Source organism: Callorhinus ursinus, unplaced genomic scaffold (genome assembly GCF_003265705.2).
Source record: "Callorhinus ursinus isolate GAN/ISIS: 27379988/994484 unplaced genomic scaffold, GSC_fseal_2.0 scaffold17, whole genome shotgun sequence".
Lineage (NCBI taxonomy): Eukaryota > Metazoa > Chordata > Mammalia > Carnivora > Otariidae > Callorhinus > Callorhinus ursinus.
Genome location: NW_027397079.1, coordinates 34,781,730 through 34,800,800, shown reverse-complemented (window position 1 = coordinate 34,800,800; position 19,071 = coordinate 34,781,730). Strand labels below are relative to the sequence as shown.

Genomic DNA, 19,071 nt, shown 5'->3' with positions numbered 1-19,071 from the left:
TACACCCCGAGCCATCGGATGGCACACTTTTAGTGGGCGAACGTTCCGGGATGATAATTCTATCTCGCGAAAGCTGTTAAAGAGTGAGTTTGCACACCAGAGCGTGCACGTGTGAGGACGAGCCGTGTACCACGTTTGGACAGGGTGGGGTGGCCCCAAGTTGGCTCCCTCCGGCCCCCAAAGACCTCCCCGCTTGTGGGTTTAGAAACCAAATTATAGGTTCGGAGGCCGCACAGCAGCTTTCCCTGGACCCTCCAGGACTTCCAAGGGTCTTTCGAAAGCGGGGGCTGGCCGAGAAGCCGGCCAGACCCCTGCGCAGGTATGGAGGGTGTGTGGGGGAGGGCAGGGAGAGGATCTGGCGGGAGAAAACCCGAGATGGTCCCACCCCCTGCCGGGCCCCTCTTGTCTCTGAGATCATCCAACAGTTATTTATTCAGCATGGACACTCTGCCAGGCACTGGGGCTACGAGGGCAGGCACGAGGGCTGTCCCCAAGCCCACAAGCCTCCCTTCCCAGCCCTCAGCTGTTCCCAGCGTCAGCAGCCTCTCTCCGGCATTCCTCCCCAGTGTGAGTGGGGATGGGAAGGGGAGGAGGACCCGGCCAGGCGGCCTTGCTCATGGCCCCGCCCATAGATTAATGGAAACCACCTGGCGGGTGAGAACCACTCCACCCCCGGAGCCCCCCCCCCCATTCCCATGAGCATCTGCTTCTAATGAGTGCCCCAGCACCGCCGCATACCAGCCCCCTGGGCTCATTAATCTCATTAGGCAATGACAAATCATCCTGGGGCTGACCAGGCTCCCCTCACCAGGTCCTCTCCTCCAGGCATGCACAGGCCTCTGGGGCCGTGTGTCCACACAGAGCCCCTCGCTGTCGCGTGCATGCCCAGGCTCTCTCCCTTGGCCTCTTCTGGGGGCTGGCTGTCCCGTGGCCCACTTGGTCCCCATTCTGGGGAGCTTCCCACTGTGGCCGGGGCACCCTGGGAGCCCGGGAAGGTCTTCTGGTGGCCTGCTTCCTGTTGAAGGCGCGTGGTGGGGGATGTGGGCGGAGATGCCAGGGACCAGAGGGGTGGGCCAGCTGCGAGTACTTTCGGCAGGCACGCATGCACGCACGCTCGTTTCAGCTCCAGGACTGCCCGCCAAGGCTGGGGAGCTCTGGGCAAATCCCGTGCAACGGGGGGCTGCCGACATAACATCTTGCAACTTCAAACTCTCCCGAGGAGAAGGGAAGGGAACAGGCATTTACCGAAAGCCCATGCCGTCCCCACGACAGCCTGTCTAGGAGTCCCGTATTGCCCCCTTTTCCAGGGGAGAAACCCCAGGCTTGGGGAGGCACGCAGAAAGTAAATGACAGAGGCAGGACTCAGTCCCAGGCCTCTTTGACTCCAGAATGGAGTTCCGTGCCCTTCCTGGCCCACCCCGTCTCCTCCACCCCAGAAGTCTTTCCTCTGGGTAACAGGCTTGTCCATGCTGAGGGCTGGTGGGATACAGAGGGGAAGGCTCAGAGACAGGGCCTCAGCGCCCATCTGGACGATTCTGTACACGCCGTGGGCTGGCGGTGAACTGCTCTGCTGGACCCTGTTTAAGGTTTTCTTGTCCATCCTGCTTGGCTGATAGAGCCCCACAAGGTAAGTCCCCCACTCTCCCCCCATACGCTTTTCTTGTCCATCCTGCCTGGCTGATAGAGCCCCACAAGGTAAGTCCCCCACTCTTCCCCCAGCCTTTCTGGAGCACCTGTCCTCCCCTGAGATCATCGAAGGCACATCCCCACGCAGCGCCCTGTCCGTATCCCCTCCCAGCCTCAAGCCCCTGCCATTAACAGGGACCAGGCTGACCTCCTCCCCCCATACGCTTATACTTGACCCATTTTCAAAGGCCAGAGAGGCTCTCAGCACAAGGAGGCAATGCTGGCATTCTCTGCAGCCCAGACCTACCATTTCAGTTATTAGGCTAGGCCCCAACCCTCCCACGGGACTTGCAGCTCACAGACTGTGGGATGTTAAGCTGCCATGGACTCAGCTGCCCAAGCCTGGATGTCTGAGCTTGACAGGACAGAGAGATCAGTGTTTCCTGGCACCAACTGCACGCCAGGCCACAGCGTCTCATTTGTGATGAATAGGCCCACAGTCTCGGGGTCATCTGGTCCACTGGTTCCCAACCCCGGATGAGCATGAGAATCGTCTGCATACCTTGTAAAAAATTCCCAGGCCCCTTCCGACCTGATGAATTAGCATCTCTGGGAGTGGGGCATAGGATCTCTCCCCATCCCTGGGATGGTGGGACAGTGGTTTTGAGGACTAGTTTTATGTGTTCACTCGGCCAGGCGATAGCACCTTGTGACTTAATCAAACACTTAATGGAGGTGTTACTGTGAAGGTAATTTGTAGATGCGGTGGACATCTACAAGCAGTTGACTTTAAATAAAGGAGATTACCTTGGATAACAAGGGTGGGCCTCATCTAATCAGTTGAAGGGCTTAAGAGCAAAAAAAAAAAAAAAAAAAAAAAAAAAACTGAGGTTTCCTGGAGAAGAAATTCTGTCTGGAGACTAAAGCATCAACTCCTGCCTGACTTCCCAGCCTGCTGGCCTGGCCTTACAGATTTTGGATTTGCCAGCCCCCACAAACAACATGACCCATTTCCTTAAAATAAATTTCTTTATAAAGAACTAATATAAAATAATTCTTTACATATCTATATAAAGACACACACACACATCTCCTATTGGTTTTCTTTCTCTGGAGAACCCAACTGAAACAGTGGTGATCAGCCAGGCTGGAGGTCCTGGGCTCCTACAGCCCCTGCCCGGCCTTTCTATCCCTGGGAAGCATGCATACCTGCTGAACACAGCACACGCCTCTGCCCAGAGGCTTCCCCTCTTCTGGAAAGCCTGGCTGCAACCTTGGGTGCTCTGATTTTTTTTCCTTCTCAAGCAGCACTCGTGGGTATCACACACATACACATCCAAGGGTCATAGCATTGAAAATCCGTAACGTAGCTTACAAATCACCCTACCCCCCCTTTTGTACAGATGAGGAAACTGAGATCCCAGACCTGGCACCCACCGCGGCATCACTCTGACCTCAGCTCCTACCACTTCCCATCGACAGGTCCTTCTGCTCCCCGGACCCATCAGGCATAGAGGGGACCCAAGGGCCTTCCCCTCCAGATTCCTCCCTCCCTCAGACCTCGGGCTCAGTCACCTTGTCAGCGAGGCCTTCCTTGACCTCGCTACACCAAATAGCAGCCTCCCCCTACCATCACTGCTTTCTTTCCCCCTAACCCTGCTTTGTTTTTCTTTGTAGACTTATCACCTGATATATTACACATTTATTTGCCATTTTCTGTGTCCCCTCCATAGAGGGTAAGTTCCCTGAGGGCAGGCGCTGGGTCCACTCCCAATGCCTAGAACAGAGCTCGGCACACAAAGGGGGCTCAGTACATATCTCTAGAATGAAGGCCTTGGATGATTCCTAACAGAGCAGGGCTCACACTCAGGATTCTGAACTCTCATCTGTCTCCCGCCCCACGCTCCTGCCCCGCCATGTGATTCAGCTTTTCGTCATTGACCATGCTCTCATTTCTCTCTGCTTCCCATGCTTTGAAAGCACCTGCTGCACCGTCACCCGGGTCCCCGGTGCTGGGGGGATTCAGTACGTGGGCAGGGGTGGGAAGGAAAGGACCCTCTTCTCTTCTTCATCAGGAAGTTGACCCTCGTGAGACTAACGGAGGAGAAGCGGGGAGACCCGGCAGGTCTTTGATAAAGTGAGAGGGGTAAAGATGGGAAGATGCCAGTGGGGCCACGAGAGGCTCAGAGCTGTCTGGCTCACGGTAAGGAGAAGCGACAGCGCCTCTGGGCGGCAACGGGCTGGAGGCAGCTGCAGTTTGTCATCCTCCAAAAGATTCCTGGAAGGAGCGAGTGGTTTCCTGCCACTCAGCCCTCGGAGACCAAGCTTGGGCTGAGCTCAGGAATCAGAGCTCCCACACGCCTGACTGCCTGTGGGAGAGGAAAATGTTCCCGATCTGTCGGTACCCAGGACACTTTTTGCTAGCCGCTCGGTGGCAGCCCTTTTTCCTCGTCTGGACACCCGGTCTGTGAGCGACAGAGCAGACAGTGGAGGGACCTGGTCACGGCGCTGTGTGCATGCACCACCACCAACGTCCCAACACCCCCTCCCACCCCGGCCACGCCCCAGATCCGACAGAACGTGCTCGGCCTTCCACCCCCAACATGGGGTTGCCCCTTCCCACCGCCACGAAGCCAGCCAGGCCACCGCGCCTTCCTCACAGGCTGGGGAGTTTGCGAGACAGCTTTTCCCTTCCCCTGTGAAGTGGGCTGTCATAGAGGTAACCTTGTAAGGTTGTTGTCATGGTTGAAGATCTACACTCCATGTCATGGAGAGACTGCCTCCCAATTACCCTCGAATTTTCCAGCCTTCACCGGTCAGTGACGTCCCTCCTTTGGGTTTTATGGAAACCCCAACCTACTGAATTCTAACACACATGGCACTGGCAGTCTCCACTAGACCGTAATCTCGGGCTCTTTGAGGGCAGGCTTCCACCTTATTTTTCTGTATCCTCCATCACACTGATCCACGCCTGGCGGGGAAAAATGGAAGTCAAGGGGCAGGGGCCCTGTTGAAGGATTTGGGAACGCCCCGCAGGGTGGGAGCAGAGGCAGGAGACAGGGTGCCGGAGGCAGGGGAGAATGCAAGGATCAGGCTCCAGGAGGGACAGGGGCCCAGGTCTCCTGTGGAGGAGACAGGACCCAAAGCTGTCGTACGGGCTGTGGTTCCTGGGGCAGGCCACCTGAGCGGGGAATCGAGGGGCTGCGTCAGTCCCCTCATTTGGCAGGTTAAGTGACTTGCCCTCAACTAAGTCAGGCCCCCAACTCTGGGAAAAAAAGTCCCTTCTGGCTAGCAGGGCCCCTGTAGTCCTGAGCGCAGAGCCAGGCTGCCTGGGCCTGTAGGGCAGCCCGGAGGATGCAGCTCCAAACCAGGGCCGGTGGGGTGGGGGCCCTTTGGATGGGATCCACTCTCCCCACCCTCGGCCCAGGGCACTAGCCCCATGGGCTTTGTTTGTTGATTTGTTTGCGGGGCGGGGGTGGGGGGGAAGAGGCCTCAGTCCCACTAAATCCTCCTCAGCCCTTTTATGCTGGGCCCCCAGCTGGAGCAGGGAGGTGGCATCTGGCCAGCTAAGGGGCTCAGCCCTCACAGCTAATTGCTCATTAAAGAGCGTTAATGAACTTCCCTGAGCCCCATCCTTCCCTAGACCAGCAAGGTTTCCCTACTTCTCACTGCTGTCACTGGGGAAGGAGCTGGTCCCTCTCTCCGTACCCTCCACCTGGTGGTCAAGCCCTGGGCAGGGTTCCCGTGGGTCTGACTCTGGACCCCACTTAGCCAGCAGGTTCTGGGGTTGAGGGGTCCCTCCTCATCCTGCCTGGATTGACTTCTTGCCCATGACCACCGGCCCCCAACTCCGCCCCACTTTGCCCCAGCACTTACAGCTTCTCCAGCAGGGACAGTCCCAAGAAGGATCCATTCCGGAGCCCAGTAATCTTGTTGTTGCTCAAGAGCCTGAAGGAACAGGGAGAACACAGGCAGGAGAACATGCTGTTACAAGCCAGAAAGTGTGGATGGAGAGGGGATACGGTTTCCCTGGTATAACCATGTCGCTTTCTGTATCAATGGCACCCCCTGAAGTTGTGCAAGGCAGGAGCCCCACCCTCTGCTCCAGATTATAGGAAAGAGCCAGTGAATGGTTCAGGCAGACCGATTAGCCCACTGAGCTCCAAATCAGACATTTCACCTGCCCTGGGTTCCCCCATGGCCTGGACCTGACTTAGGGCTCTGTAGGCAAGTGGGCTGAGTGGGCGTCAAGTTGCGACGCCCCCTTTACACCTTGGAACCACAGGCCTGAGCCACAGAGCTCTCCGCCTGCCCCCCGGGGCTCTGTCCTTCACAGGCCTTCAGCCCCACATCCTGAGGAGAGTGGTAGGGAGAACGGCCCGAACCGGGTCAGGGCTCTGGCAGGTGAAACAGGAGGCCCCGCAGGTGTGGAGGCAGGTGCAAGGAGCTGCCCTTCCTTGGGCCCCACTCTGTGAGCGGAGGACTTCCCACAAGGGGACTCTTCCCGGTCCCCAAAGGCCCCCAGTACAGAGGCACTGAGCACCCTTGCCTCCCCAAGCCTGTCTGCGGCCTCAGCCTCGACAGAAAACTGATAGAGCCCTGGGGCCTGCCTGGTGGAGGCCCAGGCCTCAGCCTTTGCCTCTGCCCACTCAGAGGTTCTGTTTATTTATTTGTATTTAGAGGGGGAGGAGAGAGGCCCCAAGCTACTGACTAAACCCACTCTGCCCACCCACTTAGCCTTTCTCTGCCAGACTCCCTCCCTGGGAGGAGGAAGTTCCAGACCAGCCAAAGGGCTCATCCTTTGAGTTAATTGCTTATTAAAACGCTTTAATGAGCCTCGCAGCCCAAACTTTTGCCTGCTCTGAGCCGAGACAAAGGGTTTCACTTCTTTGCTCTTATTGGGGGACATGGGAAGGCCAGAGGTACAAGTCTGGAAACTTCTCTTGAGTGGGCAGCCTCTGGGATGGACTTCGGCTCTCAGGTGGGGGGTGGGGACAAGGCATGCAGGCAGCTGTCTAGAGCTCTGCCCCCAAGCTTACTGGTGAACACTAGGTGAATATATCAAGACAGGCAGGGCGAGGACCCCAGACATCTGACGTTCCAGCCAGTCCAACTTCAGGAGGCTCATGGAGAACTGACAATGGCCAGGATGGAGGCAAGAGTGGAAGGGGGCTTCCTCCCTTCTCTGCTTTCCAGATAGACCCCTCCTACCTTCTAGTCCCCACCTAACTGTCCCTCCAACGCTGACACTTCCTAGCAGCTCCTGAAGAGTGGTTGTGTGAAGGGGTTATGGGGTGCGGGGGGATGTTGGGTTTCCAAATGGCGCGCTCTCTCTCTCTCACATACACACAATCTTGACATTTCAAAAAGTTCATCATAGTTGTCATTATATGAATAATTAGAACTCACATGGCCCTCTTTATTCTCATTTTAATTGGCATTATCCACGGTGGTGGTAAATCATAAATAATTGTGTCAGTTCTTAGGGCCTCTAATGGTCTCATTCAGGCCCTGGTGGTGGCCCCCTCAGTGGTGACAGGCTCTTCACAGTGTGACTTATAAACCAAAGCCCGCCTCACCTCATCTCTGTTTCATCCCCTTCACATGCCCCCAGAGTCTGAGGCTCAGAGGTTGCATTAAATGTCAAAGAGGGTGAGAGGACCCCTCGGTACTTTTAGTAATATCAGAGAGGGGTCCTGAAGTGTCAGGAAGAAGGGTGGACAAAAGGCATGTGTTTCAACCTCCCCGGTCCCCCAGTCCCAAGGGTCTCTCCCAGGGGCTGCCCCCTCCTGGGTTTGTGGGAATGAGGGTGCTGATGAGGCTGGGGGCAGGGGGAGGGAGGAGGTATGGAAGGAGAGAGGGACAGGGCTGCCAGATTATCACAGCCCAGTTCATGAAGGGGGAAGCCCGAGAATATTATTTCTCAAACTTGAGTAGAGACCTGTTAAAGGGAGGGGAAAAGTATCTTATTTCCTGAGAATACGTCTGAGGATTCTAGTGTGAGAAACATTGACTTTCGAAATGAAAATCTAACACTAGGAAAATACCTTCTTTTTTTTTTTTTGTCTAAAAGATTTGTCTAATTTTATTAAGGTCTCTGCACTTATCTGGGAATATCTAGGAAATACCTTCTAATAAATAATTATCTCAAAATTATCTGCAAAAGATTTTTGCTTAAAGATCATTGAATTGAGGGGCGCCTGGGTGGCTTAGTCAGTTAAGCATCTGCCTTCGGCTCAGGTCATGATCCTGGGGTCCGGGGATGGAGCCCCACATCGGGCTCCCTGCTCAGTGTGTGGGGGGGTCTGCTTCTCCCTCTCCCTCTGCCCCACCCCCCCACTCATGCTCATGCATGCGTGCGTGCTTTTTTCCTCTCACTCTGTCTCCCTCTCTCAAATAAATAATCTTTAATAAAGAAAAAATAAAGATCATTGAATTGAAAACAGGAAATTTAAAAAAATCCTCCAACTCCCTGAGATTAAAACCTGGGATCCTAATTTGAGGATCCTGTCCAGACAGGTCTAGAAGTGGTATTGGGGTACACCCCACATTCTTCAGACTCTTCAGCCTTTAACCCCTGAACACCTTTTGCATACCCCAAATTCTTTAACCCAGAGCTGGTCAGTGGAAGTATACGATGATGTGAACTGAGTATGCAATTTCAAATGTTCTAGTAGCCATATTTTTTAAAGTTAAAAAGTTAATTCTAATCATGTATTTTAGTAACCCAATGTATTAAAGTTATCATTTCAATATGTAATCAATATGCAAAATTATTAACGAGATATTTTCCTTTTTTTTTTTTTTATGGAGACTTTGGAAGCTGTGTGTGTTCTACTGTTCTGGCACATTTCAGTTCAGACCAGCCACATTACAGGTGCTCGGGGGCCACGTGTGGCTGGTGGCTTAACCCTTATCTGGTTTCCTCCTGGGCTGCACCTCCCCAGGAGGAAGTTTGGGTTGCTTGTGAGATAGGAGGCAACTGGGGTGGTGTGTGTGTGTGTGTGTGTGTGTGTGTGTGTGTGTGTGTGTGTGTGTGTGTGTGATGGTATGGGAGCAGAGCACAGAATTGGGGAGCAGCCCCTGATGCAGGTGAAGATGAGACGGTGGCTCAGAACAAGGCACAACTCATCCCTTGATGTCCTAACCCTCTCTGGCAGCCCCCCCCCTCCCCAACCACCGTTGTGCTGGGAAGGAGTAGGAGGTCAGCTGCAGCCCACATTTCCAGTTTGACTAGCCCGGTGCAAACCCCAGCCCAGAAAGTCTGGAAAGGAGAGACTTCTCTGAGGCAGAGAGCATGTCCCTGATCCCCAACTCTCTATAAGCCATTCGCAAAAGCAGGGATGCCAGGCAAACAGTGGTTTGTCCTTCTCCTCCAATGGCCCCCCTTCTTGCCGCATTTCCAGCTCTTGGACAAACTTCAGGCAGATATCTCTGTGATCCCAGTCCCCAAATACCCATAATTGGACCTTTTGGCCTTTACAACCTAGATGGGGCTGAGGAAATTTTGCTTGAGACCCAGGTTGTCCAGACAATGGCTTCAATTGTGCCTATGGGTTCAATGGTTCAGCTCTGGGAGCTGCCCCCTTGTGGGTCTGGGTGGTGGGGAGGGCAGTGATTGGGGCAGAAAGTGCTTGGGTCTGGCGTTTTTTGGGGCAGGTAGGAAGCTGGCAGTTACTGGGAGTAGAGGAAAACACACAGCCAGCCTCGTCCAATGGGAAGGAAAATGTTCCCACCACACTAGGCTGCCACATGGGACGGAAGCAGGCAGGGCGGCCCCAACCATCAGGCCGGGAAGGAGGGAGCCTTGGCCCTATGGTTCTGTCCAGCTTCGTAGACACAGTGTCAGCTTGGCCCCCTCTTCACCGCCCTGCCACCCCTACCAGACAGCGACTTCCTCAGCCTGCACCAACCCCTCGCCCTGCAACAGCACAAGGAGCCTGCCAGGTGGATTTCCTTCTCAACCACGCCAACCCGCCTCTCAGACCTCTGGCTCACCCAACCCAGCATCTCCAGCTTTCTTCCCTCCCTCCCTGTCTACTACTCCAACACCATCAGATTTTCACAGGCAGGGGGGCCGGTCCCTGGAGTCCCCTGTTCTCTTACCCTAGAGTCTGAAATCTGGCCAAGGAGAGGGGGCACACTGAGTCCATTCCAGAACTCTCTCCCAGCTAGGGTCCTATTTTAGGGAAGAGAAGCAAGCAAGCGGAGTTACCGCTAATGAGGCTGGAGGCCAAAGGAGTGGCTGGCGTCTACAGAGAGGCCCTGTGGCCTTTGGGCAGCCACAGGAACTCACCAGATCCCAGCCCCACATCAGAGATGACCCTGTAGGGGTCATGTGGGCACCACTCCGTGGGACGTGGGGCCAACGCATGCCCGAACCAAATTGTTCTCTCATGTGCTGGAAGACCCATACATGTCAGCGCCCACCCCCCGCCCCACTCCACTTGTAACAGATGCAAGGACCACAGGCCTGGACACTTGGGGAATCTAGCTTCTCCAGGGAGTCTGAGCCTGGAGTTCAGGGCATCACCAGGGCCCTCTGGGCTCAGAAGGACCTGTCTCCAACATCTGCACCTTAGCAGTGAGTGTCTTACGGAGACCATCAGTGAGGCGGTCTCAGGCCCATAGCCACTCTGAACCAGCAAGTGAAAACGGACTCCCAGCCCTTCCTGCAGGCATAGTGCCCAAGGCCTCTGAGCAGTTCCAGGGCCCACAAAGATGTCTGAAACCTACAAAAATAATCACCACCTCTGAAATACAAATGCTATAAAATTGCAATTAACACTTCCTTAAGTAACAACCAAACGTCAAATCACGTTGATTAGCAAGAATTACTATGTTTCACAAAGGAGGGGGGGTGTATTCCAGTAGGCTTGATATGACAACAAGGTCTCCAAAATCAAAACTGCCTCTGGTCCACAGGCCCTGCCCTGGCAAACAGCCTCAGGCTAAAGACTGCCCTCCTGTGGCCTCCCTTCCCTTCCAGTCTGCCCTTCACGTCCATTTAGGCTCACTGCAGGGGACTTAACTGGTGGAGAGGACACACAGCACTCCAGAACTTCCTCGCCATTACTTCCCCCGGCTGGAAGCCTGTCCACACAGCCCGGAATACGTGATTAGAAGGAGACCCAGGTAGGACCTTCCTTCCCTAGGCTGTAGGGGGTTGTGTCTGGATATGGCCTCTGACCTCAGCCTTGAAGCTGAACTGTCCAGGCAGTGCCTGAGGTCAAGGTCAGGAAAGAAAATAGTCTTGGAATGGCTCCATGTATGGGGCCTTCTTGTCTCCTTTTCTCTAACCTACCCTCTTTACAAGGGCACCCCAGCTTGGTGGTGAGTGGGCAGGACCAAGAAATTGGGGCTGAGATGGGGAGGACTAATCTGAGGGAGACCGCAGCCTGAGGAAAGGGGCTCAGGGTGTTTGTGGTAGGTGGTCGGTGTGTCTTGCTGGGGGTTTGGGGCCCCAGCACCCTAGCTTGAGTGCATGGAATCAAGTTTGCTGTGGTCATTCATGCCTGGGTACTCATTCAATCTTCAAGTCTACCCTAACGCCTTTTGTGTGCCCGGCCCTGTGTAACACAATAGTACTACAAACATCAATGAGACGGTGGGGTCTACAATCTTCCATTCATGGAAGGTGGAGGGACGTGTGTCAGACCGGATGGAATGCTTGTGTGTATATGTGTCCACTCGATTCAAGGAAGCTGGAAAATTACTCCCAATCGGCCTTAAGTGCTTCTCCAAACATGGCCGAGGGGAAGCCACGGTTTTGGGTGAAGAAAGTGGATTTCTTTTCAAATACAAATAAACCTGAAAGGATCAATTTGTTACCAGTCTTGGTTTTTTGTTCGTTTGTTTTGTTGTTGTTGTTGTTTTTTGAGAGAGAGAGAGATCACAAGCAGGGGAGAAGGGCAGAGGGAAAAGCAGAGGCTTAACTGACTGAGCCACCCAGGCACCCTGTTATCAGTCTTTTACACTCAAATATAAATTAGTACTTTAATCTTTCTACCCCAGAAGTTTTCCTTGGGAGCCCAGAGGCCCTGATCCTGTCCTGCTTTGTGAGCCTGTATCCAGTCTCCACGATGAGACCGTATGGCCCTGAGGTCAGACACCAGATCTCTCACCTCCTGGCACTGGTGTGGGGCTGGACACAGCAGGCACTGGCTGAACGAAGGGACTGGTATCTGGAGGCACAGAGCTCTAGGCAAGGTGGGGGTGGTCAACGGACAGGGTTCATGCTGAACCCGGGTTTTCTCAAGTCATGGAGCAGTTTCCTCCTACCTCCACTCGCCTCCCCCTCCTCCCTCTGCCCCCCCACCCAGTCAGTCTTAGCAGAGCTCAGTCCTGACAGCTTGGAGACAGCACCCATCCCTCGGCTCCACAGTACAGCCCTCCTGAGACTTCGGCTGCCACCTGGGGGTGTAGTCCTTAAGCTGTGCGTGGTGCACGAGAGGGAGAGAAACAACAGGAAGGATGCTTTAGAGACCACTTGCCCTGGGTCCATCTGATTTCCAGTATTCTGTGCAGAGATTTTGTACAGAGGTCCCCTAAGTACACAAGTGTTTATTAGGTTATCTGCTCCTTTTCCCTGGCTCATGTGTCCATATGGAGGGAGTGGGTCACCATCTCCCCTGCTCTGTCCCCAGGGATGAGGCCCCTATGGAAAGAGGCTGACCCAGGACCAAGAGCCCTGGGGTCTGGCTAGTTGTGTGATCTTGGGCAGGTCAGCCCCTCTCTGGAGGTTTCTTCTCAGTAAAAGAAGGGTCTGGACTGAAGACTCCCACTCCTTATATTTGATGGCTTTTCTCACCCTGGATACCAGGTCTCCTGGAGCCTGAAGTCTAAAGTTTCTGCCTCACCACACAGTTCCCAGCAGGCAAAGAGCCCTAGGTGGGTGGGTGGGAAGGGGGGAGAGCGACTCTCAGACTTTCCCTTCCCTTTCCAGCTGGGAGATGTCTGGCCCCTCAAGTTCAGGCTGGAACTCCCTCCTCAGGCCTCTCTCCGCCCTGTTCCCTGCCCTCACCTGGCTCCATCCATCTTGCACACCCCTTTGCTCCCCCAACCGGCCTCTCCCCTCTCCCAGCGCTAGGGAAGCTGGGTCCTGGGAAGTTGCTGGAGTTAGCTATGCTCCACAGTTTCTCTGCTCCCCCACCCCCATTACCCAGTCCTAAAAGCAAAGGAATGTTCTAGAGTTTGGGAAGGATGGGGGCCCGCCAGAGGAGGGAGGAAGGGGAGGAGGCAGCTTTGTCCTGTCAGTGTCTGAGCTCTAAATAGAACAGAGCGCCGGGCTGGGGGAATGAAAATAAACAGCCCCTCCAAGCAGCCCCTTCCGAGCAGTTACCGGACTTTCCTTCTAGTTCCTCAGCCAGGGCCATTTCCCTCCTCTCTTCTCCCCTGCTCTCCGTCAGGTCCGGGGGGGGGGGGGGGGGGGGGGGGGGTCTCTATCTCAGGGTCATGAGGGAGTGAGGAGTACTGGTCCAGACTGTGAGGCGTTGGGGAACTCACCTCTCCTCTCTGGGCTTTGGTGAGGAGAGCCCACTGAATGGATGGACATGGATCGACTCAGAGGTGGTTGGAACTTTTTCTCCTTCAGGAAAGTGTTCTTACCCTAACTGATTCTCACGTGGCATAAACTTGGAAACTCTCTCCCTTTAAAAACATGACCCCCAATTTAAGGGTCAATTTATGGTCAGGTTCAAATTATGCTGGTTTGCCTTTGCCTTTGGGGGAAATTCTCAGACTCACACCCCCAGGGCAAGGGATTGCCCACCACCCCCTCCCCCATCACGGAAGGGTGATCCATGGTAGTCGGTAGGAAGGGACCATCTTGGGCCAGGAGTGGCTGGGTTCGTGCACATGTTCTGAATAATTCAGGCCAAATTACCCATTCTGGGTCCTGGAACCACTGGGATGTTGAATTATAGGGGTTGTCTTTGGAGTTCAGTGTGGTGGCCTCTCCAGTCTCTTTGGCGCAGTGAGGACTCAACCAGTAACCCCCAGGGGACTCTGTTCTCTGTCCAGTGCTTGCCCTGAGATGGGACCATGGACCCTGACATCCTGCACATGAGGGAGCCCAAAGAGTCCCCAAGAACTCCGGGAAGGGGCTCCTCCAGCTTCTCCTGCAGGTAGTTGCGAAGTCAGAGGGGAACCTGGATTTTTTCGGGGCCCCTCATTTCCGGCAGGCGGGGTCAGGAGCCCACGCTGGGCGTGCTGCAGCTGAGACCCTGCATCAGGACGGTGAGGTAGGGTGCTGGAGTCTCCCAGCTTGCTCCCACATTCTGTCCCCAGCCTCTTCCCTCTTTTCTTTCCTTCTCTCCGCGCTCTCTGCCCCTCCCCCTCCTCCCCTCACAAAAGCTCTCTGTACACAGCCACTTCCTCTGACTGCTGTCTCTGAGCCCAGACCTTATGAGAACCATATGGGGGAAAGAGGGTGGAAGAGAAGGGGGTGGGGAAGATGGCAAGGACCCGCCCCTCCAACCAGCATCTTTCCACTCCCCTCAGGCTATGTGCAAGGCAGTTGGCACACTTTGCCCCGAACTCCCCTAACTGGATCCCGGCAGCTGGGGTGAGGGGCACTGAGGGGAGGGACCAGTCCAGAGCTGGAGGTTCAGAGGGAGATCTGTGTTCCAGAACCACTTTCCTGAGGCTGGAGCAAACACAAGGGCTGTGAAGGGGCCTCCCCTTCCCCCATGCTATCTCTAAAGACCACCAACCCCCCAGCAAAAGGATGTGGCCACCGGTAGGGGCATCGGAATGGCAAATGCCCCTTCTCCCCTATGTGGGCTGCTGATGCGGTAGACAACCCCCTGCCCCAAAAAGGGGAGGCGAAGTGGACAAGGGTTTGTGGGTTCTGGGAGAATCCAGAGTGACCTGTACCTTGCCTGCCCCCTCCCCACCCAGCCTTGGAATGTTCCCAGGTCAAAAGGGCCTAGGTTCTGCTGGGAAGGAACTGGGTTTTTAAAAGCGGCTTTGCGTCCATTGGGTCCCAAGTCCAGCCAGGTGAATGGCGAGTCTGTCACCCAAGAGAAGTGTAAGAGAACCCAACCAGCTCATCCTGGTGTCTGCTAGTGTGTGACTGTAGGGACACTGCCCCTCCCCCCACCCCGGCCTCAGTTTCTCTCAGCTCTAAGATGAAGATGCAGGGGCTGGATTTGCTGATCTGTAAGGGCCTTTTCAGCGCAGACGGTCTAGGAATTTATGACACTGGCCAGAACCCTCTGAGGGGCTGCTCAGATGTCCCAGAAGGTCCTTGTAGGTGATTTCCTTCTGGAGTTAGCTATGATCAGTCCTTTCCTAGAATTCCTTATAATCCCCGCCCCCCTTCACTCTCACTCCCAGAGTGGGGAAGCAGAAGGACAGACCCATCAGCTGCTGCCCAGGGATGGGTGGGGGGTTCACAGGGGTCTCCACCTCCCTCCCGTACCCAGGCTCTCTCTGAAATTCACCACCCCCCATGAGACCTTTCGCCTTGAGGGAGAGCCATAAAGCCTGCTGTTCTAGACAGGGGCATCGGGCACCCACAGCTGCCCTGAGGACTGAGCTGGGGGGGACGACGACAGATGGATCAGGAAGGAAGCCAAGAGTTCTGCTTTCCTGGAAAACTGCGAATGAAAATCCATTAGAAGGGGAAAAAGTAAAGGGTGGGGAGATGGGGGCACAGAGTCTACAAAAACAGAAGGCAGAAGTTAGGATAACAGGGTGGAAGGGTTTTCAGTGAGGTAAACGGGACTCTCACAGAATTGCCTCAGAACTGCCTGAAAGCTTTCTTGGAGCACAGACTGGAGGCTCCTTGCAGACAGGCATCTTTTCTAGCACTTTGTTCGCCTGAAGAGTCCCAGCACTGGTGGCTACCAGGCTTCCCAAGGTGGAGTCCTGGGTCCCCCAAGGACCCAAGGGAGCAGGGTGGGGTGTGAAGGGGACTGGGACCGGGTGGCCCATTCTAGAGGAAAAGAGGGGAGGAGGAGGGAGATAAAGCCACAGGGGCAAAAATCGATCCACGAAAGTCCTGTTGTTTGTACCAGGTGACAGGCAAAAAGATGGCAGGGGAAATCCGTGTGGAAACAGAAAGAGTAAGGAAGAGGAGTCTGGGAGGGTGTGGAGAAGGTTCTTGAGCTCCTGGCCTCCTGTTTTGCTGCCAGGCTGAAGCCCCTTCCCGGCACTTCTCTTCCTTCTTCCCTCAAGAGGCATGCTGGGCAGGGATGGGTGCGCTGGAGGGGCTGAGCCCTGGGAGGAGAGCCCCTGCCCAGCAATCAGGGTCGGGATTAGGTGGAGCCTGGAGGGAGAGCTCAAGAAATCTGTCTGTGGCTGGGATTCAGCCACACTCCAGGCTGAGGGACCAGCGGGCTCTTCGGAGCTTCTAGGGCCTGCCCTGTCATCGCTGTGGGGATGCCCAGCCAGGCTCAGGAGCTGTTCCTTTGCAAGGTATCTTAAGCCAGCTAGGTCAGTGGCCTGGGACAAAGAAGGGGCCCTTCCTCTGGGAATGGTTTGGGATGGGAAGGTGAGCCAGCAGTCACGTTTGCTGCCACTCTGTCACAATATATTCGCACCGAGAGTCGGCTGCGCTCACTCCTTGGAGTGGCGTCGATGGGAATTAGCTATGGCTGGAAAGCATTAGTTACCAAATCATTCTAAGATGTACTGCAAAACCACCTTTTAATGTTTTCCCCCTCTTTTCTGCCTTCAGTATGTGTGGATTCCTTAATCCCAACAAGCAGACACACAGGGAGATGGTGTCCCACATATGTGTGTAAGTACAACCACAAGATCGAATAGACACACACACACACACCTCGCTCTCTTGAACTGAGTTATCATTGCCCAGCGGGGGCTCACACAGACACCGGCCCAACGATTCCACACAGCAAGCATATTTCTCCTCCAGATCTGAGTGGGCTGGGGAATGCCCGGGCCTGTCTGGACCCTTTAACACCAGTGGACAGTCAAAGAGACCAGGAATGAGCAGCCCCAGCTGCCTTCCCAGGCCACGGCCATATTCCAGAGCTGCTGCTGAGACGTGGGAGAGAAGCAGACACATTGCCTCCAAACCCCCCCCCCCAGTGCACACACATACACTCAAGCACGCGCGCGCACACACACACATACACAAACCCCAGCTGGGGAAAATGCAGGCCGGGCGGCCAACGTCAGAGGCTGACCAGTCGTGTCCTGTCAGGAAGCCGGCAGCCTCTGAACTCACCCAACCAGAGGCATTACTGCATTGTTCTGGACACAATCAGGATAGACTGTGAGCCAGCCCCAAGTCTGGGCAAGGGGCGGTGGGGAAACGGTTGCCACCAGGGTCAGGAAGACAGCAAAGGGGAAGCGCTTGCAGGTTGGGTCCGGGACAGGAAAGGCACGGGCCGCCGCTCGGGCCGGACCCTCCACTCCACGGCGTGCGTGGAGCTGGGAGCACGTGGTCCGAGCAGGAAACCGCGGCGGCGGGCTGGGGTCGCGAATTCTCCTGCGGCAGTGGGGGGGGCTTCAGACCTCCATCGAGGAGGCTTGGGGTGGGGGCGCGGCCCGAGGGGCCGCGCTCGCAGGCCCCAGAGTGAGGGCTCCGTAGGGCCCTGGCTGGGAAAGGAAACGGGAGGACGGAAGGAGGCTGGGAGGCAGCCGCCTCCCTCTCAGCCGGGTTTTATTTTTCGCAGTCTTGGAGCGAAGAAGTCAATCGATTAACAGCCAAAGCTCGGGTTATACCCAGGGGAGGCAAAGAAGAGGGCGGGGTGCAGGACCCGGCGCACGGCTCACTTCACAGACGCGCGCAGAGGGAGAGGGGCCCGAGACGAACCGGGACGCCGGGGTCTCCTTCAGGCCAGAAGCGCCGCAATCCCAAGGACAGATTTTCCGACACCCTCCCCCCTCCGCCTGCCCTATGGAGACGAGCTGGAAGCGGGGCTGGCAGGCTCGCGGGAGGGGGGGGGGCGGATGGGGCGCCCCCCACTGGAGGAGCCAGGCCTGCGGGGTGAACCCGGGAGACTCCTCCAGTCCCGCCAAGGACGCGTCCGCGGAGGTAACGACCGCAGCCACCTTTGAGGCCGCGGGCGTCGATCTTTCCCGAGCCTTCCCCAAGCCCACCCACCTCACGTCCCCGAAGTCTGCAACACCAGCCCAGGCTGGAAAGTCAAGGGGCGTGGGCGTCCCGCCAGCGCGCATTCCCTTCACCTGTGCAGGTGAGTGGGCGCCGGTGGTGCCCCTCTCTCGGGCGCAGCCGCCCCCCGAAGCCCCTTCCTTCCTCCACACCCCTGGAGCCCTAATCCTCCCCGTACTTCTCCAAGTCTCCCTGCTCGGCGCCCGGACTCAGGCGTGTCCCAGAGTCTCTGAAGTGGCGGCAAGGTCCCCGTCCCCCTCCTCCCGCCCCTCCCGTCCTGTCTCCGTTCGTCCCCTCGTCGGGGCTCGCGCCGGGCGGGGCCGACTAGGGTACTCACAGGGTCACGGTGCCGTTAGGCAGAAGGCCTGGCTCGGGAGGCTCGGGGAGGTCCCCGCCGCCGCACACCACTCTCCTGCGCGCGGGGTTGGGGGCGCCGCCGCTCAGCCCCTTGGGCCGCTCCCCCGAGCATTTGCAGCTGCGAATGGGGACGGGGCAGCCGGGCGCGCCCCGGGTCTCGGGCGCCAGGAGCAGTAGCCACGGCAGCAGCGGCAGCAGCAGGCGCGCTGGCGCCCCCCGCATCCTGCGTCCCGCGGCGCCCATCAGCCCATCGCCCCGCGGGGACCCACAGCGCTGGGGCCCGTCTGCGCGCCGGCCAGAGGGACCTGGGCTTGCGGGAGGCGTGCTCAGCGGGGGCCCGGGGCGTCCGAGGGCGGGGCAGGGGGCCCTGGGCGGAGGCAAGCCCCGGGGTCCCCGCCGCCGCGCCCCGGGGGCATGTCCGGCGAGCGCCCCGGCGGGGAGGACGCGGGCGCGGCTGTCAGCGCTGCGCGGGCGGCCCCCGGCGGCGCGGCCCGAGTCTCTGCGCCGTGCTCCCGGGCCGCCTGAGGCCGGGTCCCTCCGCGTCGCCTGCTCGCTCCGCGCTGGGCTGGGACCTAGCGGATCGTGCCGGGCTCCTCCTGCTGCCGCCGCCGCCGCCGCCGCTCCGTGCCATGGATGGAGGCAGCTCGGCGCGGCGCCGCTCCCGCCGCCGCCAGCCCCCGCCCGCCCTCTGGAGAGGGCGCCCTCCCCTCGCCAGCTCGCCCGTCCGCGAGGCCCTAGCGCCTCCCGCTACGCAGCCCGGCCGCTGCCCTCCTCGGAGCGAGAGCGGGCCAGGCTGCTTGAGGCCGCGCGTGTCCCCGAGCCCGCCCTGGGCCGAGACTCCTTCTCTCTCCCGCCCCTCTTCCCCTGGGGCCAGGACTCTTCCTCTCCACAACCCATCCCAGCCCTCAAAGCCAACCAACATCACTTTCCACGAAACCCTCCCTCGCTCTTGCTCAGCCCGCACCCCCTTGTTCTGGGTCTTTCATTGACTTGCGGGTTTG

General features: G+C 57.0%; 1 protein-coding gene across 2 annotated transcripts in view; it reads right to left on the bottom strand.

Annotated features, from left to right (window-relative positions):
* Window positions 1-18,721, bottom strand: part of ADGRA2 (adhesion G protein-coupled receptor A2) — a 34,238-nt gene extending 15,517 nt beyond the window's left edge. For both annotated transcript variants that reach the window (XM_025886198.2, XM_073902463.1), the window contains exons 1-2: window positions 18,051-18,721; window positions 5,503-5,574 (exon numbers count right to left, since the gene is read on the bottom strand). In XM_025886198.2, coding sequence (XP_025741983.1) covers window positions 5,503-5,574; window positions 18,051-18,313 — 335 coding nt within the window. In that variant the 5' untranslated portion in view covers window positions 18,314-18,721. The remainder of the gene's footprint in view (window positions 1-5,502; window positions 5,575-18,050) is intronic.
* Window positions 18,722-19,071: the final 350 nt, after the last annotated feature.